The following is a 26,628-nucleotide window of genomic DNA, read 5'->3' as shown; positions in this document are numbered from 1 at the left end:
CAGCCGTTCTGGAGAAAAATATATTTTTTATAGGTTTTAGGGTAAATCCAATATGGCTGCCAAACCCTGTGACCTATGACATCATATTTGTGAACTTTATATTGCTAATGGATAGGCAGTCATGCGTGTAAAGTTTCAGCTCAATCTGTTCAGCCACTTCAGAGAAGAAGATTGTTGAAGGTTTTGTTTTTTTTAACAATATGGCTGCCGAATGACGTGACCAATGACATCACCAAATTATTTTTTCTGTGGACCATTTTATCCCTTGATGAGCCTCAAAAATGTTCATACTGATCGTATGTAGCGTTCTACATATGCAATTATGACGTCATACCGAAGGCACCTATGACTTAAAAAATCACACTCATTCCCCATGAAGAGTACTTACCGTGTGCCAAGTTTCAATTTTTTCCTTGGTGCGGTTTCAGAGATAGAGGTCCAAATTTTTCCGTTTTTCCAACATGGCCATCACACCACATGACCTATGGCATCATAATTATGATTAAAACATTCTACATGAGTAGTTGCACCTGTGATGAAAATTTCATTTCAATCCCATAAGCGGTTGCAGAGAAAAACACAAAAGTTTTGTGTGGACAAACAAACAAACAGACCCATACGCAATACACTCTCCTTCGGCGAGGGTAACAAGAAAACAAACAAGAAAACAAGAAGGAAAACGGAGTGAAAACTGAGCACTCCCTTCTTTCGGCACCCGGCGATGACGTCATGCATTGCCTGGATATGGAATTGGGAAGGAGCAGTGTACAATTACTGTACCGTCGTCCCAAACAAGGATAACAATGCACACACACACACACACACACACACACACACACACACACACACACACACACACACACACACACACACACACACACACACACACAATATATACAAACAAACACATTTATCATCCACACACATCCATAGAAACACATTTACTTGTATAAACACACAAACACAGATATATTATGTACTGGAAAGTACTTACAAAAGATATTATATTTGAAGTTATATCCTTAACTTAAAAGCAATTGACATATTTTCCAACTTCCCAGATCATCAGCTGGACACCGTTTTTCATCGAGGTTTTGATCCTTTCAGCCGAGATTCTGTCCAAACGACAGAGGTGACGGAGTATGAACCACTCGCTCAGGGTGACTGAGCACGAACCACTCGCTCAGGGTGACTGAGCACGAACCACTCGCTCAGGGTGACTGAGCACGAACCACTCGCTCAGGGTGACTGAGCACGAACCACTCGCTCAGGGTGACGGAGCACGAACCACTCGCTCAGGGTGGCATTTCGGGCAAAGGCGTCCACAGTGAGTGATTGATTTGCTCAGAAGGACGTCCCGCGGTACCGCTATCGACTGTAAGGCGTTTGGCAAGTGGTTAGGCACTCATACAAGCACTCCAATTAAATGGTTTATGAGGAACGGTTTGCCAGACGGTCACTGCATATTATAGATAGGATCCCTTTCACTTTAAAGCCGGTCTTCACCGCACATGCAGCAGTTAATGAAATAGAATGAATTAGTTAAAATTTACTTTACCCACGAGAGTTGCAGCTTAATACAGAACAACCCTGGATACATCGCAAAGTTAAATCGCCCGTGAAATAAACATTGCACATAATCCACCGTCTTACCTGCTCGTCTGTGCACGCATAACATGGTACATCGGTTGGGGGTCCGCGCAATCGTTATAACTTTCTTTTTAAAACATCCTTTTTACACCCGATTTGCTTTGATTCCGTGTGGAGCACATCGATAAACCTCCAAAAATATAGACACAAATATGGCAGACGCGATGGATAGGCACTCCCTCTGTGGGACAGGGCACGAGGTCTAGCAGTGAATGCATTAAATCATATACTTAGCTCAATGAAACTGGTTAATTCTGTCGTGTTCCTAAGTTTTGGTTCACTCATTCTTCAAATAGAAGCAAAAGATGAGTTCAATACTTTGGAAATTTCACGTTTTCTTGGGTATCTATGGAAAAGTAGGGAACATTGCCTTGCTTGCTTAAAGTAAAGAGGTATATTGGCTTGGTATAAGACTCGTTATTTCTTTAAATTATCAGATTTCACAACATATTTCAACACTTATTTAGACAGGGTGATATCTGATCCTTAAAACCGAAATAATATTTCAATGATATACTCTATTTGTCTGTAAAAGTTGATCGTGGAAAATTGTGTTATATAATGCATGAAATCACTCCAAATTTGGTCCAAATTCAAGGTCCAAATTTGAAAACTATAGGACGATAAAAAGCGATGCACGCAACAATTCGTAGCTCTGATGAACAGGCATTCAATGTGAGTGAGGAAAGTGAAACAAAACACTTTCTCGTTAAGAAATTGTTGCGGCCTGTTCCAAGTCAAGGCATGGTTGAGCAGGCCAAAAAACATGGTGGCTTCAGACCACAGCGAGGTTGCCCAGGAAAGGCCTTAAGATCCAGAGAGCGAGGTGGCCGAAGATCGCCTGATAATGGATATAATTAAATAAGGCCGTTAATTATCTTCAAAAGGGGTGTTTTATTTAACCCAAACACCAAATTTTCACTCTTGCACTTCCTTGGAGTTTTCTTAGTTTGCATGCAAAGTTTCAGGTTGCGAGGTTGTATAGTTTTGGAGTTATGGAGGAGACACACTGATGCACACAGACGTCTCGTTTTTTCATGCACAACTGTTTCCAACAATTCTATCTCGCACACAAAAAATATATTAATACATATATAAAATAAAAGTAAAAAAACACATTCTCGACCACATGGATCATCAGCTGGGCACTGTTCTTCACACTGACATTTACTTGTGTGTGTATATATATATATATATATATATATATATATATATATATATATATATGTATATGTATATATATATGTATATATATATATATATATATATATATATATATATATATATATATATATGTATATATATATATATATGTATATATATATATATAATATATATATATATGAAAAACGGTGCCCAGCTCATGATTCGAGCAGTTGGGAAATCAGTAAATTGCTTATAAGTTAAGGTTATAACTTCAAATAATATAGTTTTTGTAAGTACTGTACTTTTGTAAGTATTGGTCTTTCTTTTGATTTCCCTCATTCATTGATCTTGCATTCCATGTCCCAATTTTGTGAATGTTTGAGAGGCTTAGAGTTCGACTTAAAGTTCTGACAACCTCAGCAACTGGATTCACTTGCGGATTTTATCCAGTCCCATCATAACGGCCAGTCCTACTCATCAAAACACTTTTCCTTTCAACAGTAGCATTTGTGTGCTTTCAAACCTGGTGGCTCATTATCTGGCACCTTGGCTTTATCTCTTAGATTTCTGATCATGAACATTTTCTTTTTATTGCAGAAGTGGTTTGACATTTCCTTCTTCCAGTCAACGTCTATACTCGGCAGGTGATCCTTGGCATTGTTCTCCATAAGAGAATCCTCTGCCCAGCATCAATACCATGCAGCCATTACTGTCAATATATGCCAGCAGCCTGCATGAGCATCCGCTTCCTGCTCACATGGCTTCACATAACACTGATCAGGAGGCTAAAATTTTGTAGTACACCTTGCCTAAGGATGGGCCACCAGTTAACGAATGCAAAGGCCACATCCTTGAAGAAGGATTGCTCCTTTTACCCTGTTAAAGCCTCAGACTTTGGTTTCAAAACCTTAACTGCAAGGCAGCTGCAGATTTTGATTCACAGTTTCCTTCTCAAGATGAGCTGCCTTCTCAGGCTAATGAGCCCCATCTGGTTTGTAAAGTTACTTGCTTTAAAGTGCCAGTGATTCGCCTTTCACCTCCACACTCGTTGGTGAAAACAACCCTGCCACGAGAAGGCCGGTGCAAGGCAAGACTGTCAGACATTGAGCCATTGGAGTATTTTACACTCCTTGAGAGCTTATCCTCAATGTAACTCCTCGGCACAACAATCCATGGGAGCTGTGGTGATACAATAGTGCCTAATTTGTGTCTTTACCTGCTGTTTTTTTCAGATACGAGAACACCCACTTTATCACTGGATCAAAGCGCAGTCTCAGAAACGCACAGGACAGCTGGAAAAAGCAAAAATAACTTTGCAAGAAACCGTGGCTTTGCTGACTGTGAATCGTAAGGCAAAGGCACAAAAAGCCAGTCAGAGGAAAGTAGAGATAAGCAACGCAGAGCGTGCAGCCATTTTCCTCGAGCTTGTGGATACTCACAGACTGATTGGAGAACAGGTAAGTGTTGTTACTGCCATGTGCCACAGGGAGCTGATGAACCTAAACATTTCAAACAATCTTTAAACCATGTCAATGGAATACTGCACAGTGTCCATAAAGTTACTGTGCAACTTTGAACTTTTATAACTTTTACACTGATAGAAACAAACTGTAAATGACATGAAATTATAGTTCATCCAGTTTTGTTTTTGTTAATGTTGTTATTAATTTTGTTACCCCACACATGTAGTGCAATGCATGGTTAAGCAACTGGTATTCTGTCTGACAGACATCAGTCAATGATTGAGGAACTACTTAATTTCATTTGAATATTATATTTGAACACTGTAGAACATAACTGTAAACCAGAACATGAATCAGAACACGAACCTGGAGCTTTAACAGTACTTTGGCTCTGAATTTGGCAACTTGTACAGAGTCTCGTCCTGACTGCGCATGCACACTCACGGTATAGCAATTGCGTCAGTCTATCTGTCAGTCAAACAAAACTGAAAATCATTCCAAACAGGAAACTTACTGTTTTTAGTGACATCATAAAGGACAAACAACAGGCAAGAATAACTAATGTAAGGTGTTAAATAAGGTGGTACAAAAGAGGGTGCATCAGCGGTGGGAAACTTCAGATTCAGTGGTTTGTTTTGTTTTATTCTACAGCCTTTTGAAACTTTTATTTTATTTCAATTGAATTATATATTTGAACAATGGAGAGTACAACTCGCTTAGTTTGCACTTCTAAAAACCTCCAGTTTAGTCGTTCTTGGACAAAACTTTGCACCGCATCAACCAATCAAATTTGCCCCGCGTTCTGGAGTCGAAATAAGAGTGAGATTCAGACAAAAATGGCAGTGTTTGGTGATGCAACCACAGAAACAACTTTGTCCAAAATATCTGTTTGTTTTAAGTGCATTTTAGCTCACCTGGAACGTAGTTCCGGGGAGCTAATATAATCGAGCAGTGTCCATAAGTGAGTTAGTCAGTCAGTCAGCCTGTAAACACCTCAGTCATTATTGGTTGAACCAAACACACAATTTTGATGAAACTTGGCCACATGCTTCATATCTGATGCCTAACGAAGGTTTATTGACCGCATCAAAATCTGTGCTCATTGAGGGGGTATACGGGGGGGGGGGGTTGGACATCCCCCAAAATAAATATTTGCTCTCTTCTCCAAAACTACACACACACACAATTTCGATGAAACTTGACCACAACATTTTTCACTTATGATGTACCAAAGTTAATCAACCTCATCAAAATCTGCACTCATTGAGGGGGTCTATGGGGGGGGGGGGTAGGGTTTACCCCTAAAATCGGTATTTGCTCTCATCTCCAAAACTACACACACAATGTCAATGAAACCTGAACACAACCTTCATCACCTTTGCTGTACCTAAGTTTGTTCACGGCATCAAAAATTTCAGGGTCTGAGGAGATCTGCAGGGGGGTTGAGTGACTTGCTCCCAATCCATGCGAGCGTCGGGACAGGTGGTCCTATGTTTTTTTTCTCCAAAATCATTCCAAAATCGTCAGTTCCCCCGAGAAGAGTTTGTAGAAGGTTCAGCTCTGAACTGTTCCGTTTAACCATTCGGCTTCGTATGATTGCCATCGCACCTGTTATTGAAAGTTCACGAACAAAGCTAATATAGATCGTGCTTGGAAACGTAAAGCAAGAGTTGAAAAGACCTTACCATTGTCCTTTTTCTCAAGACTGTGTGCGGTAAGATGTTCTATGAATTGTTATTGTTGTTGAATGTGTGAGGTAAGGTGTTCTGTGAACTGTTATTGTTGTTGAATGCACAATTCCCCTTTGTGTTCTTGATGATGCATTGCTTTAACACAACAGTTTGCTGTTGATCAAAATACTCATTTCGTCATTATGAAAATGATGCTTCTAACCAGCCAGCCATAGTGACTGCACTTAATGTTTTAACAGTTTGCTCATGATGTGTCTTCATTCCTTAAATACATAGGCACAATAATATTAGCACAAGTTATGTATGTACTATATAGCGTTAATTTTATTTTGTGTTTTGTCTCTCTTGCTTTTACTTACAGCATGAGGCTGCCAGCATCATGCAAGATGCTTTAAATGAATGTTCTGGGACCCCTGAGGAAGTAATTGCCATGGTCTGCAATGCTGATTTAGCAATAAGCATTGGGGATGTGAATGGGGCATTGAGTATGCTTAAAGGCATTTCATTCAATCAACCATACTTCTTGCAAGCAAAGGAGAAAATGGCACAAATTTATTTAGAACAACGCAAGGACAAGGTGCTTTATCTTGCTTGTTACAAGTAAGTGTATAGTCACAGGACTATTTATCTAAAGATTATATATTTATGTTTAATTTTTCATTGGATTCTGTATTTGAGTTGAAGCTTGCCAATATACATGCAAACCTTGAACACACTTTATACAAGAACTAGACAAATAATACATCTCAGAATCTTCTTTATTGCGATATACCACTGTTAAGTTGTTCATATTTTTACATGGAAGGGGAGAGGGCTGTGGATCCAAACATAGAACATGGTTTGAATAGCTTGGTCCGTGTGTTCGTGTCGCTTAGATTTGCACCTGTGTCAGGGATCTATCAGAGGTAAGTTGTATGGTCAAACATGTACTGAGGAGGCATTGATATTAAAACCTTAGAGCAAATAGGGTAAGGTTGTATTCTGTTTGACCTCCTGTACAGATGAGGCCAGGTGGAGGACTTGTGGCACAATGTACTAAAATGGATAACATGGGCCATCTGGCCAGAAGACAGCAGGGCAGTATAGTAAGCTGTGGAGCTCTAGAGAGGGTCAGGATGGCCTGGAAGACTGCAGTGCCAACTGCAAGCAGGTGGCCAATGAATATACAGGGTGTTCCAAAAAGACCTGGACAACTTTGGTTGTTAATATATTTACTACCACAAAGGATAAAATGATATCGTTTGTTTTATGTGATACAGAAACTCACAAAGTTTTCTTTATTTTCAGGTCTCCTGGTTTAATTTAAAAGAAAATGGTGACTCCACAGGAGAAAGCTCAGTGCATTGAATGGTTCATTGAGATGAGATCCGACATGCAAGTTCAGCTTAGTTTCCGTACAAGATATGGAAGGAATCCGCCATTGCGGACTTTTATCAGAGGGTGGTGCAAGAGGTTTAAGGAGAGTGGAAGCTGTCAGAAACGGAAAGGTACCGGTTGACCAAGCAAAAGTGCAGCAGACGTTGAACAAGTGCGTGAATCATTTCAACAAAGTCTCAGAAAATCAATTTGATGCACATCCAGAGAACTGGGACTTGCAACCACCACTGTTCACAGGATTTTGTATAAAAGAATGAAGCTTTATGCCTCTTAGGTGCAGGTTCTGCAGGAACTCGAACCAAATGAAGGAACCAAAGGCAAAGCAAGAGGTTTTCCTTGGAAATGCTCAGTCGCCAAGAGGATGATGAAGATTACCTGAAAAAGGTCATGTTCCCAGACGAAACTTTCTTCATGTATTGCGGAAGGCCAACCTCCACAATGTGAAGATCTGGGGCTCTGAAAACCCCCATGTGGTCATTGAACACATACGAGACAGTCCGAACGTCAATACGTGGTGTGGCCTTCTCCATAACCGCTTGGTGGGTCCGTTTTTCTTTGCGGACAATAGAGTGACCTCAACAATTTACATTAATGTGTTAGAAGGATTCGCCTTCCCAGAGATTGAAGACCTGCAACCCGATATCATTTTTCAACAGGACAGCACTCCCCCTCATTGGGCCTCAGCCATTCGAGCTGTCCTGGATGAAAAACTTCCAGGTTGCTGGATTGGCTGAGATGGACCAACTGCCTGGCCCCCACGATCACCAGACATCACCCCCTTGATTTATTATTATTTTTTCTCTGGGGGTTTGTCAAACATGTTGTCAACAACACCATGGTGGCAAACCTGCAGGATCTTCGTTCTCAGCTCACAGCTGCATTCGCACAGTGGATGCAAACATGCTGAGCCGAACATGGCAAGAACTCTTATACCACCTTGATGTCCTGCTCGTGACAAACGGAGCTCACATTGAAGTGTATTAATGGTGTGCACAAAACTTTATGAGTTTCTGTCACATAAACTAAAGGGTATCATTGTATCATTTGTGGTTCTAAATATATTAACAACCAAAGTTGTCCAGGTCTTTATGGAACACCCTGTACCAACCACATGCTGAGGAGTGATCCGAAGTGTAGTCTCTTAGGCGGTAAAAGCCTTGTGTGCATGAGTAGGAGATGAGTTTGGCTTCTTCTTGGGGATCAGATACCCTCTCTCTCTGCTTTGTTGCCCCGGAGGAGAAGGACTGGTTGCAGAGACAGTGAATGCCGATCATACCTCATTGCCATCCTATCGTCTCCCACCCCGAGCTACACTTCATTCTGCCAGCTATCATCAGTCTGCATGACACCGTCGAGGCAGCGACCAGCTCGTGCCGCCTCAAGTCCTCGTCTGTGTTCCCCTTCGTTGTTTGAATGTGGTTCTTTGATGCCATAGCTGGGGTTGGGTTTTCCAGTTATTTTTTTGGATACAAGTGTGTGTGTGCTTCCCAACTCTTTTGTCCTTCGACCACCAGGTTTGTCTCTTTTATTTATTGGTGTCTCATCCACCTTTTTCCCCACATACATTTCATCATAATTTCAAATTTGCAAGGAACATGTTCCCGCCTTCTGCCTTCCCTCTATATGTTATGTTCACCAGACCTCTAACACGACAATATATTATGTGGAATAATGTACTCCACATCTCTCTCTTGGTTTATATGGCCTTTTATCTGCAGGAATAAAGGTCATAACATGAGCAAGCAGAAATTTCAAAAATTACTTCACAAGGGTCGTGATAATCTACAGGAATGTGTAAAGCTCGACTACAGTATCTCTTAAGGAATTGTCTTGGTTGATGAATATCCATCCATCCATTAGGACCATACTCTGCAGGGCATTGGTGCTGCCAAAGCAGTCTCATTGGCTATTGGGCACAATCCTGGATGGGTCGCCACTCCGACAGTATACCAACCAGCATGCTGGCACTCATTTTGCCGACCTCGGAAGGATGACAGGTCAAGTTAACTCCACCTGGTATTACTTCAACAGCTAAGTGGGATTTGAACTCAGGACCCGAGGATCCCAAACCCACCACCCTAACCATGAAGCCAACACCAGGCATATATGTCAAGCCAACACCAGGCAACACCTGATGAATATGTCCATCAAGAAGATGAGCGACTGTGTCTTCATCGATACGTGTGTGTGTGTGTGTGTGTGTGTGTGTGTGTGTGTGTGTCTGTCTGTCTCCTCCATAACTCCAAAACCATGAAAACTAATAGCCTGAAACTTTGCATGCATCCGAACAAAACTCCAAGGAAGTGCAAGAGTGAAAATTGTATGTTTGGGTTCATTAAAACACCCATTTTGAAGATAATTAACAGCCTGATTTAATTATATCCTTCTTCAGGCGCATCCTCGGTCACTGCTCTCCATGGGGTCTTAAGTTGTATCCTCGGTAACCTCGCTGGGGTCTGAAGCCGCCAAATTCTGCCACTGAAGCCTTGACTTGGAACAGGCCGCAACGATTTCTTAACGAAAAGTTTTTTTTTTCACTTTCTTCACTCTTATTATTGAATGCCTGTTCATCACAGCTATGAATTGCTGTGTACATTGCAATGCTTATAAATGCCCGGAGACGTTAGTGTTCATTGCTGTATTTCATTTCTGCACGTGCGATAACCACGAGAATCTCTTAAATTAAGCAGAATTACAAAATTTAAACTCCAGAATCAAACTTGCAAGCAGTTCCAACTTCGAGAAAAGTGCTCATTTGTCCAATTCGGACATATTTGACATTTTGGGCATCTCCGGGAGGTGAATGTTTAATATGACGGTTCGGTGATTGCTAATCAATCATTATAGGACCCGTCACTTTGACATCGATACAAAAAATAAAACTAGAGGGGCACTCGGTCGAGAGCATATACCTCCACCAGACTGATTCGTTTATGTTTTGTATCCCACTGGTAGGCTGGATCTGTATTTGGACCTGAACTAAAATTTAATCAGCTTGTTCTTGTCACCTAACCACCTCACCCACCAAGTTTTGTCCGAAGCCATCCATAACTTTTTGAAATATCATGTGATGTATCGTTTTAGCCATCACTCGGTGGTGAAGAATCACTGAAAAAAATTCTCAGATTTCTGGATTCGGATCTTCACCTAAGTCGAATAAATTCTTCCTTGTTAGATACCCGCCCAGCCCACCAATTTTCGTCTGAATCTGTCCACAACTTTTTGAGATATCCTGATGCATGTCGTTTTAGCCCAATCACTCAATGGTGAAGAATCACTGAAAAAAATTCTCAAATCCAAATCCGATTCAGATGTTCACCAAAATGTAATCATTTCATCCTTGTCACACACCCAAGCTCTCAACAGAATTTCGTCGAAATCTATCCACTGCTTTTTGACATATTTTGTTCACAAACAGATATACAGACAGTTCACAAACAGAGGTAGTGCCTCGCTGGCTGAAAATGTCGTGCAATTTCATTTTTAGATGACGTCGCTTTATTTAACTTTTTGTGCGATGCGTTTTCATTATCTATCCATCACTTTGACATTGGTACATTAAAAAAAACCCTCCATGGACCTCGTGTTCGGAGTTCCTCCATGTTGGTTCAAGCAGTGAAAAGTGTTTTTTTTTTTTTTTTTTTTTTTTTTTGTATACCTTGGTCGAGGCTCGTATGAGAGCAAACACACAACTCACAGCAAGGAGGCATGAGACAAGAGGGGTGGGAGTGGAAGGGACAAAACAGTGGGGAACAGACACATTAGGTGAACTGTGGAAGGGAGAGGGATGGGGATGGGACGGGGAACATGGCGAAGAGAAGATGGACATTTCAGGGCCTTTCAGGAAGGAAAGCAGGAGAAATGAAGGAAGTGGGCTTGGATGGATTATCGGGGGTAGAAAAGACCGAGCATTTGGATGGGGAAAGATAAGAGGTGGTGGTGAACAGCTGTTTTGAACGCCTGGCGGGAAGAATGGGAAAGAATAGAGTGGGGAAGTTTATTCCAAAGGTGTGAAAAAGAGAAATGAAAGAGCGAAAATGAGCAGCGATTCGTGATTTTGGTAGTTTTACCAGAAGGGGGTTGTTGGCGGACCTTGAGCGCCCTGTGGAAATGTGGTGGGGACAAATCGCAGAGAGAGCAGGGGGGCAAGGCTGGAGAGGAGTCGGTAGAAGACAGAAAGACCACCGACCAACCTGCGGTGATTGAGTGAGAGGCCCAAAGACTCAGCTTCATTGCGGGAGATGCCGATGATCTTAAATGCCCTGGTTTCGACAGCGTGAAGCCGAGAAAGGTGGGAGGCAGGAGCACCAGCCCAGAGGGGAGAGCAGTACTCCATCAGGCTACGGACAAAAGCTTTGTAAGTGGTCAGGAGCTCAAGAGGGCCGAGGAAGGACTTAGCACGACGGAGGATTCCCAGTCGGCGACTGACTTTTGAGGCGAGGTTGGAAATGTGACTTTCCCAGGAAAGGTCATGGCAGATAGTGAGACCTAGAAGCTTGAAAGAAAAGACTTCTTCCAGAGGATTGTTGAGAAAGTGGATGGGGGGGTTTTGTAAACGGTCCTTTCGAAGAGACATCGTGAGAGTGTGAGATTTGTCTGGATTGAAAGACATGTTCCACGTGTTGGACCAGTTTGTGATTTTATCCAGATCTGCAGTGAGCGAAGAAGCTGCTGTTTGCCGGTCTGAGGGATGACAGATGGTACGGCAGAGGGTGGAGTCGTCGGCAAAGAGAAATAGAGGATTTTCCAGAGAGTCCGAGAGATCATTGATGAAAACCAGAAAAAGAACAGGGCCCAGAACGCTACCTTGAGGAACTCCAGCCTGCACAGGAAGAGGGGATGAAAGAACTCCATTTAGGGCCGCACGTTGACTGCGACAGGAGAGGAAGTCTGCGAGCCATGAGTGGAGATGGCCTTGAATACCATGGGAAGAGAGTTTGGTGAGTAGGGCAGGGTGCCAAACTGTGTCAAAAGCATGTGATATGTCCAGGGATACGGCTCGGATTTCCTGTCTGGCATTGAGGACCTCCATCCATTGATGGGAGAGCAGAAGCAGCATATCCAGGGTAGAGTGACCTGGTCTGAAACCAAATTGATGATTGGAAATCAAGCCATTGGAGAAGAGGAAGGATTTCATATCTGAAGCGATGATGGATTCCATCACCTTGCTGATGATTGGGAGAAGGCTGATTGGTCTGTAGTTACAGGGATCTGTTTTTGCACCTTTTTTATGCAGGGCAGTGATGTTAGCAGATTTCCAAGCAGATGGCAGATGACCTTGGGCAAATGAGAGGGTGAATAGAATAGAGAGAGGGTGAGCAAGAGCAGAAGAGCAGGCTTTGAGGACACGTGGGCTGATGCCGACTGGACCGGTTGCAGAATCTGACTCGAGGTTTGAAAGCAAGCTCTCCACCTTGTCAGGAGAAAAGGATACATAGTCCAGGGACAGTGGGTAGAGATAGTGATGGGTTTAGGACACAAGATTTAGCTGCAAACACCGAGTTTAGACATTCAGCTTTATCACGTGTGGAATCAGCAGTGCGGCCATTTGAGGTAAGGGAGGGGATGGAGGGGGAACATACACCAGAAACAGATTTGATTAAACGCCACCAGGATTTTGAGGAGGGAGAGAGGTTTGAGAATTCAGACTTGAGATGAAAAAGATGTTGTTTTCTGGCTCTCCTGAGGGTAGATACACACTTGTTCCGAGCTTTGTGGAAAGAACTGAGATTGCCCTCAGTTGGGTTTGCTTTCCATGAGGCAAAGGCAAGTTGTTTCAGGACAACTGCCTCGCCACAAGCTTCAGTAAACCAAGGGCGGGAGGAAGGGTAAGACAACTGAACACGAGAGGGGATAAATCTGTGCATGAGGGAGAGCAAGTTTCTTTGAAAGAATTCCCAGGATGAGTTGATGTTTGAGAAAGTAGTGATAGGAGACCAGTCTGTAAGTTTGATGGCTGCTCGGAGACCCTGCCAGTCGGCTTGAGTGAAATGCCAGACTCGACGGCGGTGAGGTGGTTCTCTGATAACAGCCAGAGAGATGTCCACTTTGACAAGGACGTGGTCAGAAGAACCAATTGGAGCGAAGGAAGAGCTGCAGATATTGTCAGGATATCAGAAGTGTTGGCCGACATTTTGTGTTCTCTTTGGATTGTTATATCTTTGAATTGCATTTTGTTAATTTTTAACTTGAATTCCATATTTAAAGAATTCTATTTAAAAGATAAGCCTTTGTGGTTCTCCTTTTTGTGTACTTTATCCATGCGGAACTTCGTACAGAACTTGGAACAGGCCATATTTGCCACACAGGAGTGAAGGCTCCTCACCTGGTGATTTAACAAGCTAAGTGAGAAATCAATCATTACCTTTTAAATGTGAAAAAACAAATTTATCTGATGCTTTATTGGAGTTGGGTATGCCTGGAGCGAATGACATGTCTGCAGCAGTGTTCGAGCGATCGTGTTTTTCTTTGTCCTCAATTCTAAAGCAGTTGGTCATGTTGATAAGAACTATTTTTGCTTTAGAATCGTTATGAGTTTCTGTTTGTGAGTTTCAAAGCTAATAACACTCTATTTCTGAGCCATTTGCCGTATTCACATATGTTTTCTAAATTGCAGTGCCAATTTTATTTTTTTTTACCCATCACACAACGATTGGCAGCTGTTTCTAAATAATAATGTTTATTCACGTCTCCTTGAAACGTCTAGAATGCAACATTGTTTTTAAAAATCATTTATTGAAATTCCCCAAAAACAAGGGTGAAAGTTACTCAAGGTTTTTGGGTTGTATACAGTACGTACTGCAGTCGGTAATCACACTGACTTCAATCTGCTGATGCCAACAAACGAAAAATTGCCGATATCGGTTGTGTGTGTGTGTGTGTGTGTGTGTGTGTGTGTGTGTGTGTGTGTGTGTGTGTGTGTGTGTGTGTGTGTGTGTGTCTGTGTGTGTGTGTGTGTGTGTGTGTGTGTGTGTGTGTGTGTGTGTGTGTGCGCGCGCGCGCGTGTGCGTGTGTGCGTGTGTGTGTGTACAAGTTACTGTTGTTGCCTGCTATCTCCACATGTGGGTGGGTTTCATAAGGAGATGAAACAGAGACCTACCAGGTCTCAAAGTATCCACTTCCATGTGTGTGTGTGTGTGTGTGTCATTGATTGGTATCTACAAATATGGGTTTCAGAATGTGCAATGGAGTCCTCCCAGGCTGGGCTTAAAGTATCCACCTTCATTTCGGGAAGGGGTCACGATTCATGGATCAAGCTGTGAAATTTTTTGTTCTCAAAGTTTTGTGCTGAGGGCTCTCTTCAGGATCATCACTGAGCCCAGGACAGCATCCAACTGTAGTTCATGGGTAATAATATTCCCAGGGATGGTGTTTAATATATCTGAAGTTCTTTGTCATCATTCCTGTCACTCCAACTATCACTGGTACAACTTTGGCATTCTTCAGCTTCCAGGATCTTTTCACTTCATTCTTGTGGTCTTGGTATTTGGTAATTTTCTTGATTTCTGCATCGTTTAGTCCAAAATAACTGATGTTAACACCTCAATTAGCACTGCTTTCTTCTCTTTTTTTGAACTTGAGTACGATATCTGGTTGCAATGCTTTGTTTTCGATGTTAACACTCGATGAGATCATTTGGCCGTACGTGAGCGGTACATCCCATGTTTTCAGGGATTGCTTTTGGTTCATATTCGCACAAATTTTCTGGAATTGGGATTTTAAAGTTTTTGCAGATGTTCCAGTGGATTACTTGACAAGTTTGCTGTGTCGTTGTGTGCACAGCTGTTCTAAGATGAGTTTTTTTGTTGTTGTTTAATGTGTGTTCAGTCATTAAGCATAACATATCTTTCTCTTTTCTCATGCCACTTCTACCCTTCACCTTTTTCTCTCTTTCTCTCCCTTCCCCCCTCTTTTTCTCCTGCCCCTCCTTTTGAGTATTGCCATCAGCGAAGGCGACAGGTGGTATTTGCTAGTGCAAAATATAATAACTGGAAAAATGTCTTCCAGCAATAAAAACTCTTCATTATCTGCTATAAATGGATGAGGTGTGTGTGTGTGTGTGTGTGTGTGTGTGTGTGTGTGTGTGTGTGTGTGTGTGTGTGTGTGTGTGTGTGTGTGTGTGTGTGTGTGCGCGTGTGCGTGCTCCGTCATGAATTTTGTCGTGTTCTACTGGAGCTTTCTGACATGGAGTGTGATACATCAAAATGATCGTCATGCCCTTCTGAGTTGATTAGGCTAATTAACTGGAAAAACTCCAGAATAATTCCCATGTTTTAAATGCATGCCATGTTAAGGTGGATAAAGCAGCTTAATACGTTCTTCTATGGCATGGCATTCGAATTACAAAAACGATTAACATTGTAACAAAGCATGTATTAATAAATATGAATAATATCAACAACAAAAATAGTAATCATATCATTTGGCAATAATAATAATGAACATAAAATCCCCATGCTGATCCAAATGTTTCTGGACTTGGTGAAATTCTATTCTACAAGGCCATGAAGACCAACGAAAATTTGGTCCAATGGACCAACGGGCCCACTCGTAACCACAAAATCCCAGATCAAAACCAAAATGGGGGTACATTAAAGCAGTGTTCTTCAAACTGTTTAGGTACCAATGCTGCAGTGGCAGTATTTTGTGTTTTGAGCAAGAATAAGAAGTGCCGATACGACGAAAAATACAATAATTTATTTTCTCAAATTCTCATTGGAAAGTGCTATTCGGCCTGTATGCCCATGGTCTTTACACCAGGAAAGGGCAACTAAAGCAACAAAAATAAACTGATTGTACTTTAGTTAGTGTTTGTACATGTACTGTCTACATTGAACTTGGGATTGTATTCTTTCAGGCTATGAAACGATGGTGGAGATTTTGTGAGCAAAAAGAGTGAAAGTCAAAAAACAACTTTGAATGGGAAATCTGAGCTTGTCTTTCACTCACCAAATGAGAGAAATCATATTCAAATGATTATCAAACTGCAATTCTCAGTTGAGTTTCCAGTTTCATGTCAGCATTTCTGTTCCTCAGTTAGGTTTTTAGCAGATGCCATGCAGATTCGTCTCACACAAGTAAGTCGAAGCAAACTGGTGCAAAAACTGTGCGCACTTTAGGGTAATCAAGATGTGAAAATATTTTCTGCCACAATTGGTTTGGCTCATCACTCCTATCTTAGCAAGAAAGCAGCTTTCACTGAGGTAAATTCCTTCCCAAAATTGCAGGGTTAGGTTCCTGAAAAATGCTGCAACAGTTAAAACTGCAATCATGGAAACCAAGGGGGCCGATGGGAAAAGGGGGTTCGGTTCCTGGCCTTTGAAGAAATAACGAGGAAGGTGTGTGGCAGCCAGAAATAAACACATCACAATTGAAATAAACATGCAAAATATATATGAAGCATGTTAACATTGAAACAAGTAAAAAAGACAAAAATGTCATAGCCCCCGTTGTTTTAGTAATTTTGCTGTATGGAGTTAAAGGGCTTGCCCATATTTATGTACAACTAAAATGGTCAACAGTCTATCAGTTGGCCATCTTTTACCGGAATGCAAAATAAAGTGAGGAGCACATGTATGCTACCGTGTGCTGTGCTTGTGCCAAGTTTGAACAAAATCGGACCATGCATGTCAGAGCAATGTTTGGGGACACATTTAAGTAACAAAATGGCCACCAGTCGGCCATCTTGGATCTGATCTCGAAAAAAAATGACGTGCATATGTCAGCCAGTATTCATTAATTACACTGGGAAACAAAGTTTTTGTTGCATTGATACCAGCACTTGATCTTACCTAATTTGAGTGTGCTGAATTCAAATCTGAAGTTAGTTTCTCTCTGTAAGCTCTAGATTTTTTGCAATCCACCATTATCAACATTTATTTATCAACATTTAAAATCAACCATTATCACCATTATCAACATTTATCGTCGCAGTTATACAAAAACTTTCTTGGTAACAAAACGGCAGATAACTATGAGTTTCTGGTAACTAGAATGCTGTTGGCTTTTCGCGATCTTTGGTGCAACATGAGTGTCAAGCTCCATTTCCTGAATTGTCTCCTTGATGAATTCCCTGAGAACCTTGGGGATGTAAGTGAGGAACAGGGAGAGCGCTTCCATCAGGACCTCATGACGATGGAAGAGCGCTACCAAAGGCGATGGGACAAAAATATGATGGTAGACTACTGCTGGAGCATCAAACGAGATTGCCCTGTGGAAGTCGACAAACGCAAGAGCTGCAAGTGCAAATTCTTGCCTGAATAGGACCTATTTGAACTTTGTATTCCATCCTTATCAATTGTTCTGAATCACCTATCGTCTTTATGTCGAAATATATGTTAATTTAAATTTGCTTTTAATTCAAATTGTAACTTATCAAATAAATGTTGAAAATGTTGAATTGCAAAATATATGTTTAATATAAATTTGCTTTTAATACAAATTGTAACTTACATTTTTTTTGGCCGAATTTTGATGGTGATCTCCAACACGGCCGCATTTGACGGTGATCTCTAACATGGCCGCGTTTGACGGCAAGATCGGAACAAAACGGCATTACCATCTGAGGGAGCTGGTCAATCGGAAGGAGAGGGGCGGATCCAGTGTGGGTGAAGGTTCAAAGGTGAAAGGAAGGAGGGCGCTGATTTCGGGTGGTAAGCCCAGGGCGACCCCTCCACTTGGGGCGATAAAAAGCTGCATTCGCCGCAGAGCTTAGTGAGTGTTGGAGTCCGGAGAGTTGGGGAGAGCGCTTGAGTTGGGTGCTGGACTTCATGGCTTGCAGTCGGCTGTGGGAGTGGAGAGATGCCCCATTGAGAGCTGGAGAGTTCGGAGTTCGGGCAGTTGGTTCGCTGGGGGTTCGCCGGTGCAACCAGGAGGCCTGAGGCGAGACCCATTCACTCCTCCAGCACGTCGTCGGCTAGACCAGGCCGCAGTGGGGGCCGGACGACCAAGGGAGCCGGTCGGAGCTCTGGGGTCCGGGCAAAGACACCGAGGGTCGCCAAACCAGTACCCAGCGAGTCACCACGAGGGTGGCCAGGTAGCCCGCTCAGTCTCCCGGAGCCCCTTCGGTCATCCCGGCTCCGAGCAATTATAAAGGCTCATGAGCCCGGTTCTTTCTTTCTTGGGTTTTGCATGAAAGTCTGTGGCACCTTGTCTGTAAGTAACAAACTGTTAAGTGCCTGTACATTACATGATAGAACTCGGCTGTAGGGTTTTTGTTCGTGTCCTGTCCTCGTATCCATTCCCCCCATTCATTGCATATGTGCGTTTAAAATAAATGTCCCCATTTTTTAATATTAACCTGCTCGTTGTGTCACTTTCTGCCATTGACTGCCATGATGGGTTCAGAATAATTAGCTGGCTGATTATAAGCCGATAAAACGTCCATCTGGTCCGACGGGACTTGGCGATATAAAACCGCTCCGCAATCGTATATGGAATGAGCTGCTTAAGCGGCTCGTTTTCGTGCAGGTCCCGTCGAGGTATAAACTCCTTACGTTTCTGTTCGCGCAAATAATTAGGTACATTGACAATTCGGCGATTGACCCTGTAGCATGTGGATAGAAGAGTTGGCTGGTTTATGGTGTGTTAAAAACACGCGTAGCTGGGTTTCGGCGTTGATCCGGAACCTGCGACTAGATTTCCACATTCGGTGGGTGCGCGCAGCCGCAATTGTGCTTAAGGCGGCCGGACGGGTGAAAATCTACAACAATATATATATATATATATATATATATATATATATATATATATATATAATAATATATATAATATATAATAATATATACGGGAGCAGCCGAAAGAAGAAGAAGAAGAAGATATATATATATATATATATATATAAATATATATATATATATATATATATATATATATATATATATATATATATATATATATATATATATATATATATATATATATATATATATATATTGTTACGGCTGTGGAAATTCGCAGAGCACCATATAGGTCCTTCGATCAGTTATGCCGATAAGTTTGTGTTCAGATAGATTTCCCCACCGTTGTCTAAGGGAATTATTCGTGTAACCAGGCTGTGAATCTTCAGTTGGCCGTTTTTCTTTTACTATCGTTATTTTGGACCGACCCCCATTGCTACCACCACAAAACGCCACCAACCACAACAACCACGATCACCACAACCACCTTCTTGTCAACCGCCAACATCCCCACAGACAACAAACAGCCGCCTTCACAACAACCACCTTAACCACCACCGCCCAACCACACCACCCTCAAGACCACCACAAATGCCAGCCACACCACCCTCATGCCACCAAAACGCCAGCCACGCCACCATAACCCCAGCCATGCCACCATGACAACGACCACCATAACCACCACCCCGTTGCCACCTCAGCACGGTTGCGAGAAGCCTGGCCTTCACTGGGGGAGAACAGACGACGGCCTCACCCCTCCCCCCCCCCAACGGCAAACACATGCGGAAAAGAAAGCAACGATCGGTAAAAGGAGCAAGTAAACGAAAAACCCCGATTTGGCGAGGAAAACGCCCTGCTTCTGGAAGTTTCCCACGCGTGCAGGAAGTAGGGAGGGCGACGCGCTGTGGGTATATAGAGTGTGTCGGAGGGTCGTGTCGGTGTGTCATGTCGGAATTGTGGGCAGTCGTGTGGAGCCGTGCTGTGAGCTGGAGACTGGAGTCTCTGCAGTCGGGAAGGAGCTGGAGAGATTGGGGCGCCGCGGAGCCTAGGCGCGCGGCCTGTCGGACCTTGCCGAACCGTGGGTCGCTGGAAAGGGGACATCGAGGATCGCCCTAGCGAGTCACCACGAGGGACCAGGTAGCCAGCCCAGTCTCACGGAGCCTCTGCGGTCTACACGGCTCCGTGGTATAAAGACCCCAAGGGGTCCAGTCTACCCCCTTGTCTTTGAGGGGGTTTTTTCCTTGCTTTTCTTTGTATGAAAGTTGTGGCGCCAAGTCCGTTAAGTAGAACTGTGATAAGTGACTGTATATAATAAATAAACGGTCGTAGTTCCTTTGCATTTTTTTTGTTGGCTGTATAATTGTATATGTGCATGGTTGAATACGTGCTTTTCTTGCATGAATACCTGACTGCATACGTGTGTAATAAATGTGCTTGTTTAAATGTTAACCTGCTCGTCGTGTCTTCTTTCCCCAATTGAACTGCCATCTTGCACTCGGGATATGGTTGGTTTTTAAATAACCGGTAATAGAATCGGGTCCAACAGGACTGCGTGATAATACCCCGCTCGGTTATCCCAAAAGGAAGCGAGCTGCTTAAGCTCGTTTCCAAGCTGAAGCGGCTCGTTTCCAAGCAATCCCGTTGAGGTACAATCTCTCGGTAATCTACCCGCGCGAATAATTAGGTAAATCGAAGATTTGGCGATCGGACCCTGTAGCGCTCAGGTAGAGTGCGGACAAGGTTGTGGTGTGGTTAAGAACACACCCGTGGCTGGTTTTCGGCACTGATCCGGAAAGCCACGACTGAATTGTTCGTCCAGTGGGCGTACGGCCGCGATTCGGCTCAAAGCAGCTGTCCGCACGCCGGCGGGCGAGAATTTGTAACTATATATATATATATATATATATATATATATATATATATATATATATATATATATATATATATATATATGCAGGGTGTCCCTAAAAAAATGACATCATTTGAAACTTGAATACCTTAGGAACTACATGTCCCAGGCAAACGAAAGTAAATAGGCTTCATGTTGAACAATAAAAGATTTATTTATCAAAATTCGAACAGGAGATTCCGAGGGATGTAGATTTTATAACCGTTTTCTCAAGACTTCACAAATGTTCAATATGCGCACCACCTGTGACACGACACACGTCAAGTCGGTGGTCCAGCTCCTGCCAAACACGCTGTAGCATGTTTTGCGTAACATTCTCCAGCGCCTCAGTGATTCTCTGCTTAAGTTCATCTATGCTTGTAGGAAGAGGGGGGATATAGACCAGTCCTTTCACATAGCCCCACATTAAAAAAATCACAAGGTGTCAAGTCAGGTGAACATGGTGGCAATTTCAACAGCACATTGTCATTATCACTGGCACGCCCAATCCATCTTCCTGGTAGATTCTCATTGAGATAAGAATTAAACATTCAACTTCGTTTTTACACATTTTGTTAAAATTTGAGCGAGAATTAGCTTTGTTATTTGACTACGAAATGATGTCATTTTTTTAGGGACACACTGTATGTGTGTATATATATATATATATATATATATATATATATATATATATATGTATATATATATATATGTATATATATATATATGTATATATATATATATATATATATATATATATATCTTTTTTTTTTTTTACAGAGCCAAGGCTTGTGGAGGAGATAGAACAGATTAGGATGCAACATAACAAAAGAAGCAGCAGAAAGAGAAGGGGGAAATGCCAAAGGCAGTGCTGAGAGAGAAAATAGATGAAGACGGACAAACAACAGATACGGGTAACAATGAGAGGAAGGTGAGAACACAAGGGGTGGACAGTATGGATATTGAAGCAAAATTTTGGGAAAAAGGGGGGAGGGGTGGTGGTAGTTTAGCGGTTGTTGAAAAGATCATGGTTTTGGATGGGCGATAATTTGTGATGATGGGAAACAGCTGTCTTGAAGACCTGAAAGGAAGGATGAGATTGAAAAGAAAGTGGAAATTGGTTCCACAAGCAGGAAAAATGAGGAATAAATGAGTGGAGGTGAGCAATGCTCCTGGATTTTGGGAGTTTTACGAGAAGGGGGTTGCTGGTGGACTGTGTGCACCCTACAGATATCTGGGGAGGACAAAGCACAGAGAGGGCAGAGGGTGCAAGACCAGAAAGGAGGTGGTAGAAGACAGAGAGACCACCAACCTGTCAATGATAGCAAAGTGATAGGCGCATGGACTCTGCTTCCTCATGGGAGATTCCAGTGATCTTGAAAGCCTTGATTTCCATAGCATCAAGCTGAGTAACGTGTGAGGCAGGGGCATCTGCCCAGAAGGGAGACCAGTATTCCATCAAACTGCGGATGAAAGCATTTTAGGTGGCTCGGAGTTCAGGTGTGCCAAGGAAAGACTGCGTTGTGGAGGATGCCCTGTCGGCGACTGCCTTTTTAGGCCAACTTTGAAATGTCGTTTGCCCAAGAAAGACTGTGGCTGAGAGTGAGACCCAATACATAGTTTGAGTGACCGAACTTATTGCGAGGGTTGTTAAGAATATTCTTTGTTATTCACAACTGAATGATCTAATTGCTTCTCTAAGATGCTGAAAATAGCAAAGTGGTCTTGTGCACTGCTGATGTTTTCCTTTTTTATTTTTTAATGTTTCTTTATTTTTGTCCCCTTGTTTAGGGAATTACAGGAAAAACTACCTGGTATGCTCACCTTGGTTCTCCTTGGTGATGCCTACATGACTGTGCATGAGGTATGTAAAGTTATATTTCCAGAATTACTTCAATGTGGCTTAGTTTTTAGGTCTGCAGTAATTTTATAGATGTCATTGCAGAATCGCTTTATAGAAAAAGCGATTGTGGTTATTGTTCCACAGTAAAAGCTCTACTATATCTGATTCCTCAAATTAGTGCAGATCGAAATGGTGAAGGAAGGACAAATGGGACATGAGCTCTTCCTAATTCAGGGCAATCAATATGTCACATGCACTGAAACGTGTAACATATTTATTTGACACATTTTGATTCAAGGTAAGGGGAGGGAGAAGAGCTGAAAAGGCAGAGGGCAAGAGGGTGTTTGGAGGGAAGGGTGGAATGTGTCCACGTTTAAAACCAGGGAGTTTATTTTTCCAAATACAGTACTGATATCAACATTGTGGACATATATAATGACTGGAGTGAAGAGCAACTTTCGTGAGGTTCTGACGAATGTTGCATTGTATCTGCATGATGAATTGGGTTGTCATTCCATGGCAAATGATGTTCTCTCTCTTCCTCTGACTTAAATGAAATTAGGCACACTCATTGGCCTTGTTTGTCCCCATCTCAAGGTGGAACCTCTGTGTGCAGCCTATGGCTGCTGGTTGCATCATTGGTTGAGGGTGCGGCTACATCGCTGATGCAATGCCCCTACCATCAGTACACTGGTGCTCATTTCTCTGACCTCGGAAGGATGATAGGCTGAGTCAACCCCACCTGGTGTTAATTCACTGGCAGACAGGGGCTCAAACTCAGGACCCTCAGATCCCAAGCCAGCCACCCCAACCGCAAAGCCAACATCAGGCTTGCACGGTTGAGAAATGTGCCTAGAAATGAGATCACACTCCTCAGTTTTCCCACGAAGGGATCTTAGTCAATTCTGGTCATCTTTCAGAAAAGGCAATGTTCCAGACCCGATAATGTCACGTTTCGGAAAAATGAGGCAAAATGAGGCAAAAATCAACAGAAATCCTCAAAATTTGACGAAAGCCCTTTAATCGCAAGAACTATATAACTCAGACTGACCAACCATGGCAAAAAAATTTACTTACATAAGTACTAGACATTTGACAATGTCTTCTTTTTTTTTTGGGGGGGGGGGGAGTCAAAAATCCAAATCATTTGCATAAATTTCAAAAATGGCGATTTTCCTTGTTGGCCTCCCCTGATGGCAGATTGACTCTCTGGACATCAAAATAGCATGAAAACGTTTGTCAGGACTTCCTCCATGCAATACTATATAATAATGTTCCAGAGCACAACCCAAACTTTGAGGAAATAGAGAAAAATATGTCAGAAATTGCAGAAATTTGATAAATCTTTAGATGTCTGGAACGATGTGATCTAGTTTGACCAAACTTGGCAGAAAGATTTGTGCCATATGTACTGGCATGAAAAAGTACTAACCATGGTTCTCGGTAGTCCCATAATGCATTTTTTGAGTGAAATAGTAAAACATTGTGAACAATTTGCATAAATAGATCCTAAATATAGAAATTATCTTGATCTTGTGAATGCTAACATCATTCAAACGTCCTCATCCAAGTCATCGTCTTGAATGAGTTAATCGCCGGGTTAGTTATCCATGTTGGTGCAGTTGCTGCAGTTGCTGCATCTGAAGTGCATGCAATATGCAGGTACACCTCGCTGCCGAACAGTTACTCTTCAGGCATGAACAGAAAACCTTCTGGAGCTGGAGGCTGGGTCATCCACAGGATGCTCAATTTGTTGTGTAACAATGACCAACCATGCTTAACAGGGGGTGGGGCATTGATGCTTTCATTGTGTGAGTGCTCGTTTGTGTGGGCATGCTTGATACTTGGCCATCTTTGTGTGCTGGACAAACTCATCATGGGTGGGTGGCAGTGAGCGGTCGATTCTATCGGCAGTCTTGAAGATTGCTTTTTTACCATTTGAGTTTTGTGAATTTCCCTGACCTTTGACCTGATATTGCAAAAATAGGTTGTTTTTGATTTGACAAAATATTCCTCGTTGGAAAGGCCATGGTATGTACTTTTTGTTTTTGCCAAATAAATCAGAGTGGGGCCCCTAACTTTTGGAGATCTTCTCAGTTGAAGCTGTGTGGTTCCATTGTTAGTTTTATTGTGTGTTCTTCAATGGAATAATTGCACAAAATGAAACTCTGCACCAGTGTCTTTTTCACTGCAGTCTCGATCCTGTTCACTTCGGTAAGATAATGTATTTGAGTGATTGAGGCAGGTAGGGAGTAAATAATAGGTCAGAGAAGAGTGAAAAGGAACAGAATATAACAGTTGGAGAATGCAAGCAGACCACGTGTCATTCTGCATTGCCTGGATGTAAGTATCGTATTTTTCAGCCTATATGTCGATGTTGAGTACAAGTCGAATTGGCTAATTTTCCCATTCTTCTTTCCTCATTCATAGATAAGTCGATTTGGAGTATAATGTGAAGCTATATACACAAATAATAATACATAAACAAAATACATGCAGCAGAAGGCCATTCGGTCTGTCATGCCTGTGCCACATCAATGTTGCAAATTCAACAATGGTCGTTCACCAAACTGTCAGTCAGAACAATGGCGGTGTTCATTCCTTTTAGTGGGGAGCCTGACAGGGGTGAATTTTCATTTTAATTTCAAGTTGATGCAAAAATTTACTTTTCGGTGTCACCTTGAAGGTTGGGGTAACTTTTATATTGTATGTATATTGCCACAAGAAGCTGCCATTTTGATGGTATCAGCATAAATCCTTTAAAAAAAAACATGTTATTCAAGACCCTTTTTTTCAGCTTGCAGACAAATTGCATCACTGCTTCTTTCAACTTTGGTGTTGTCTGGAACAGCAAGCGGCAGTCGCAAATTCTTCGATGAGGATGGCACTTTGTCCTTTGTCTTGTAACGGCATCACTTACCCTAAAATTTGAATGAAGATGCGCTGTCCGAGCCAGTGAATGCATGGAAGAGGGTCATCGCTTTACACGTTGTCGCTCCCAAGCTCGAGGCGATGGTGTTCAGGGAGATCATTCTGGTTGTCTTTTCCGCTTTGAATGAAATCCAAATTTCTGCAGCCGGGTTCACGGCCATGATGTGGTGGAAATTACTCAGAAGTATTATAACAATGGCTGTGTCCCCAGTATGAACCATCTCAGGTGACAAATATTAGAGGGCGTAGAGGAGATGTACTGGGAAGCAAGTGTCTGCTTCCTCATGATTACGTAGGGGGTATAGGTACAGTTCCCAGATAGGAGGAGGTACAGTTCCCATAGGAGGTACAGTTCCTATGGGTATTCGCCATAGGAGGTACAGTTCCCAGATGACAAGGATGTCTACATCACTTCAGGTGACCAAGTCCTCAATGTTGGAAATGGGTCTCCTGTGACACACAGGATCTCCTGTGGGTCACAAGGAATCAGGATGAAGACCCCTTCAGAATGAATACACATCCTCATATTCTGTGCAGTCAAACAGACAAACAAACAACAAACCAAACAGACCCAAATGCAACACCCTCTCCTCTGGTGATGGTAAAACTCGAGGTCCCCCACCTTTTTGGTGGTATGAGGAATAGATCTGTGTGATATGAAACCTAAATTATGAATAGTTTTTGGAATATCGTGTACACAAGCCAAGTTACCAAGATGTTTGCCATGGCAACACAATTCTACCAATTATGGCCACAATCTAATCAGGACGAGATAATGTCATGAAGAATAGATATCTGCAATATGAAAGCTAAATGTTCAACGGTTTTTAAGATATCGTGTACACAAGCCAAATTACTGAGATGGTTGCCATGGCAACATAATTCAGCAAATCACAGCCATTATCTAATCAGGTTGAGATAATGTCATCATGAGATATCTTCAATATGAAGGCGAAATGTT

General features: G+C 42.3%; 1 protein-coding gene across 4 annotated transcripts in view; it reads left to right on the top strand.

Moving 5' to 3' along the window:
• TTC21B (tetratricopeptide repeat domain 21B) overlaps positions 1–26,628 on the top strand; it is a 183,855-nt gene that overhangs the window by 78,949 nt on the left and 78,278 nt on the right. For all 4 annotated transcript variants that reach the window (XM_085872748.1, XM_085872747.1, XM_085872751.1 and 1 more), the window contains 3 exons: positions 4,029–4,253; positions 6,312–6,550; positions 22,685–22,757. In XM_085872748.1, the coding sequence (XP_085728874.1) occupies positions 4,029–4,253; positions 6,312–6,550; positions 22,685–22,757 (537 nt within the window). The remainder of the gene's footprint in view (positions 1–4,028; positions 4,254–6,311; positions 6,551–22,684; positions 22,758–26,628) is intronic.

This window comes from Eptatretus burgeri, chromosome 3 (assembly GCF_056783735.1).
Source record: "Eptatretus burgeri isolate ZD-2024b chromosome 3, Ebu_testis_v1, whole genome shotgun sequence".
In the NCBI taxonomy this organism is placed as follows: domain Eukaryota; kingdom Metazoa; phylum Chordata; class Myxini; order Myxiniformes; family Myxinidae; genus Eptatretus; species Eptatretus burgeri.
Note: the sequence above shows the minus strand (reverse complement) of the source record. Positions and strands in the feature narration are given on the sequence as shown.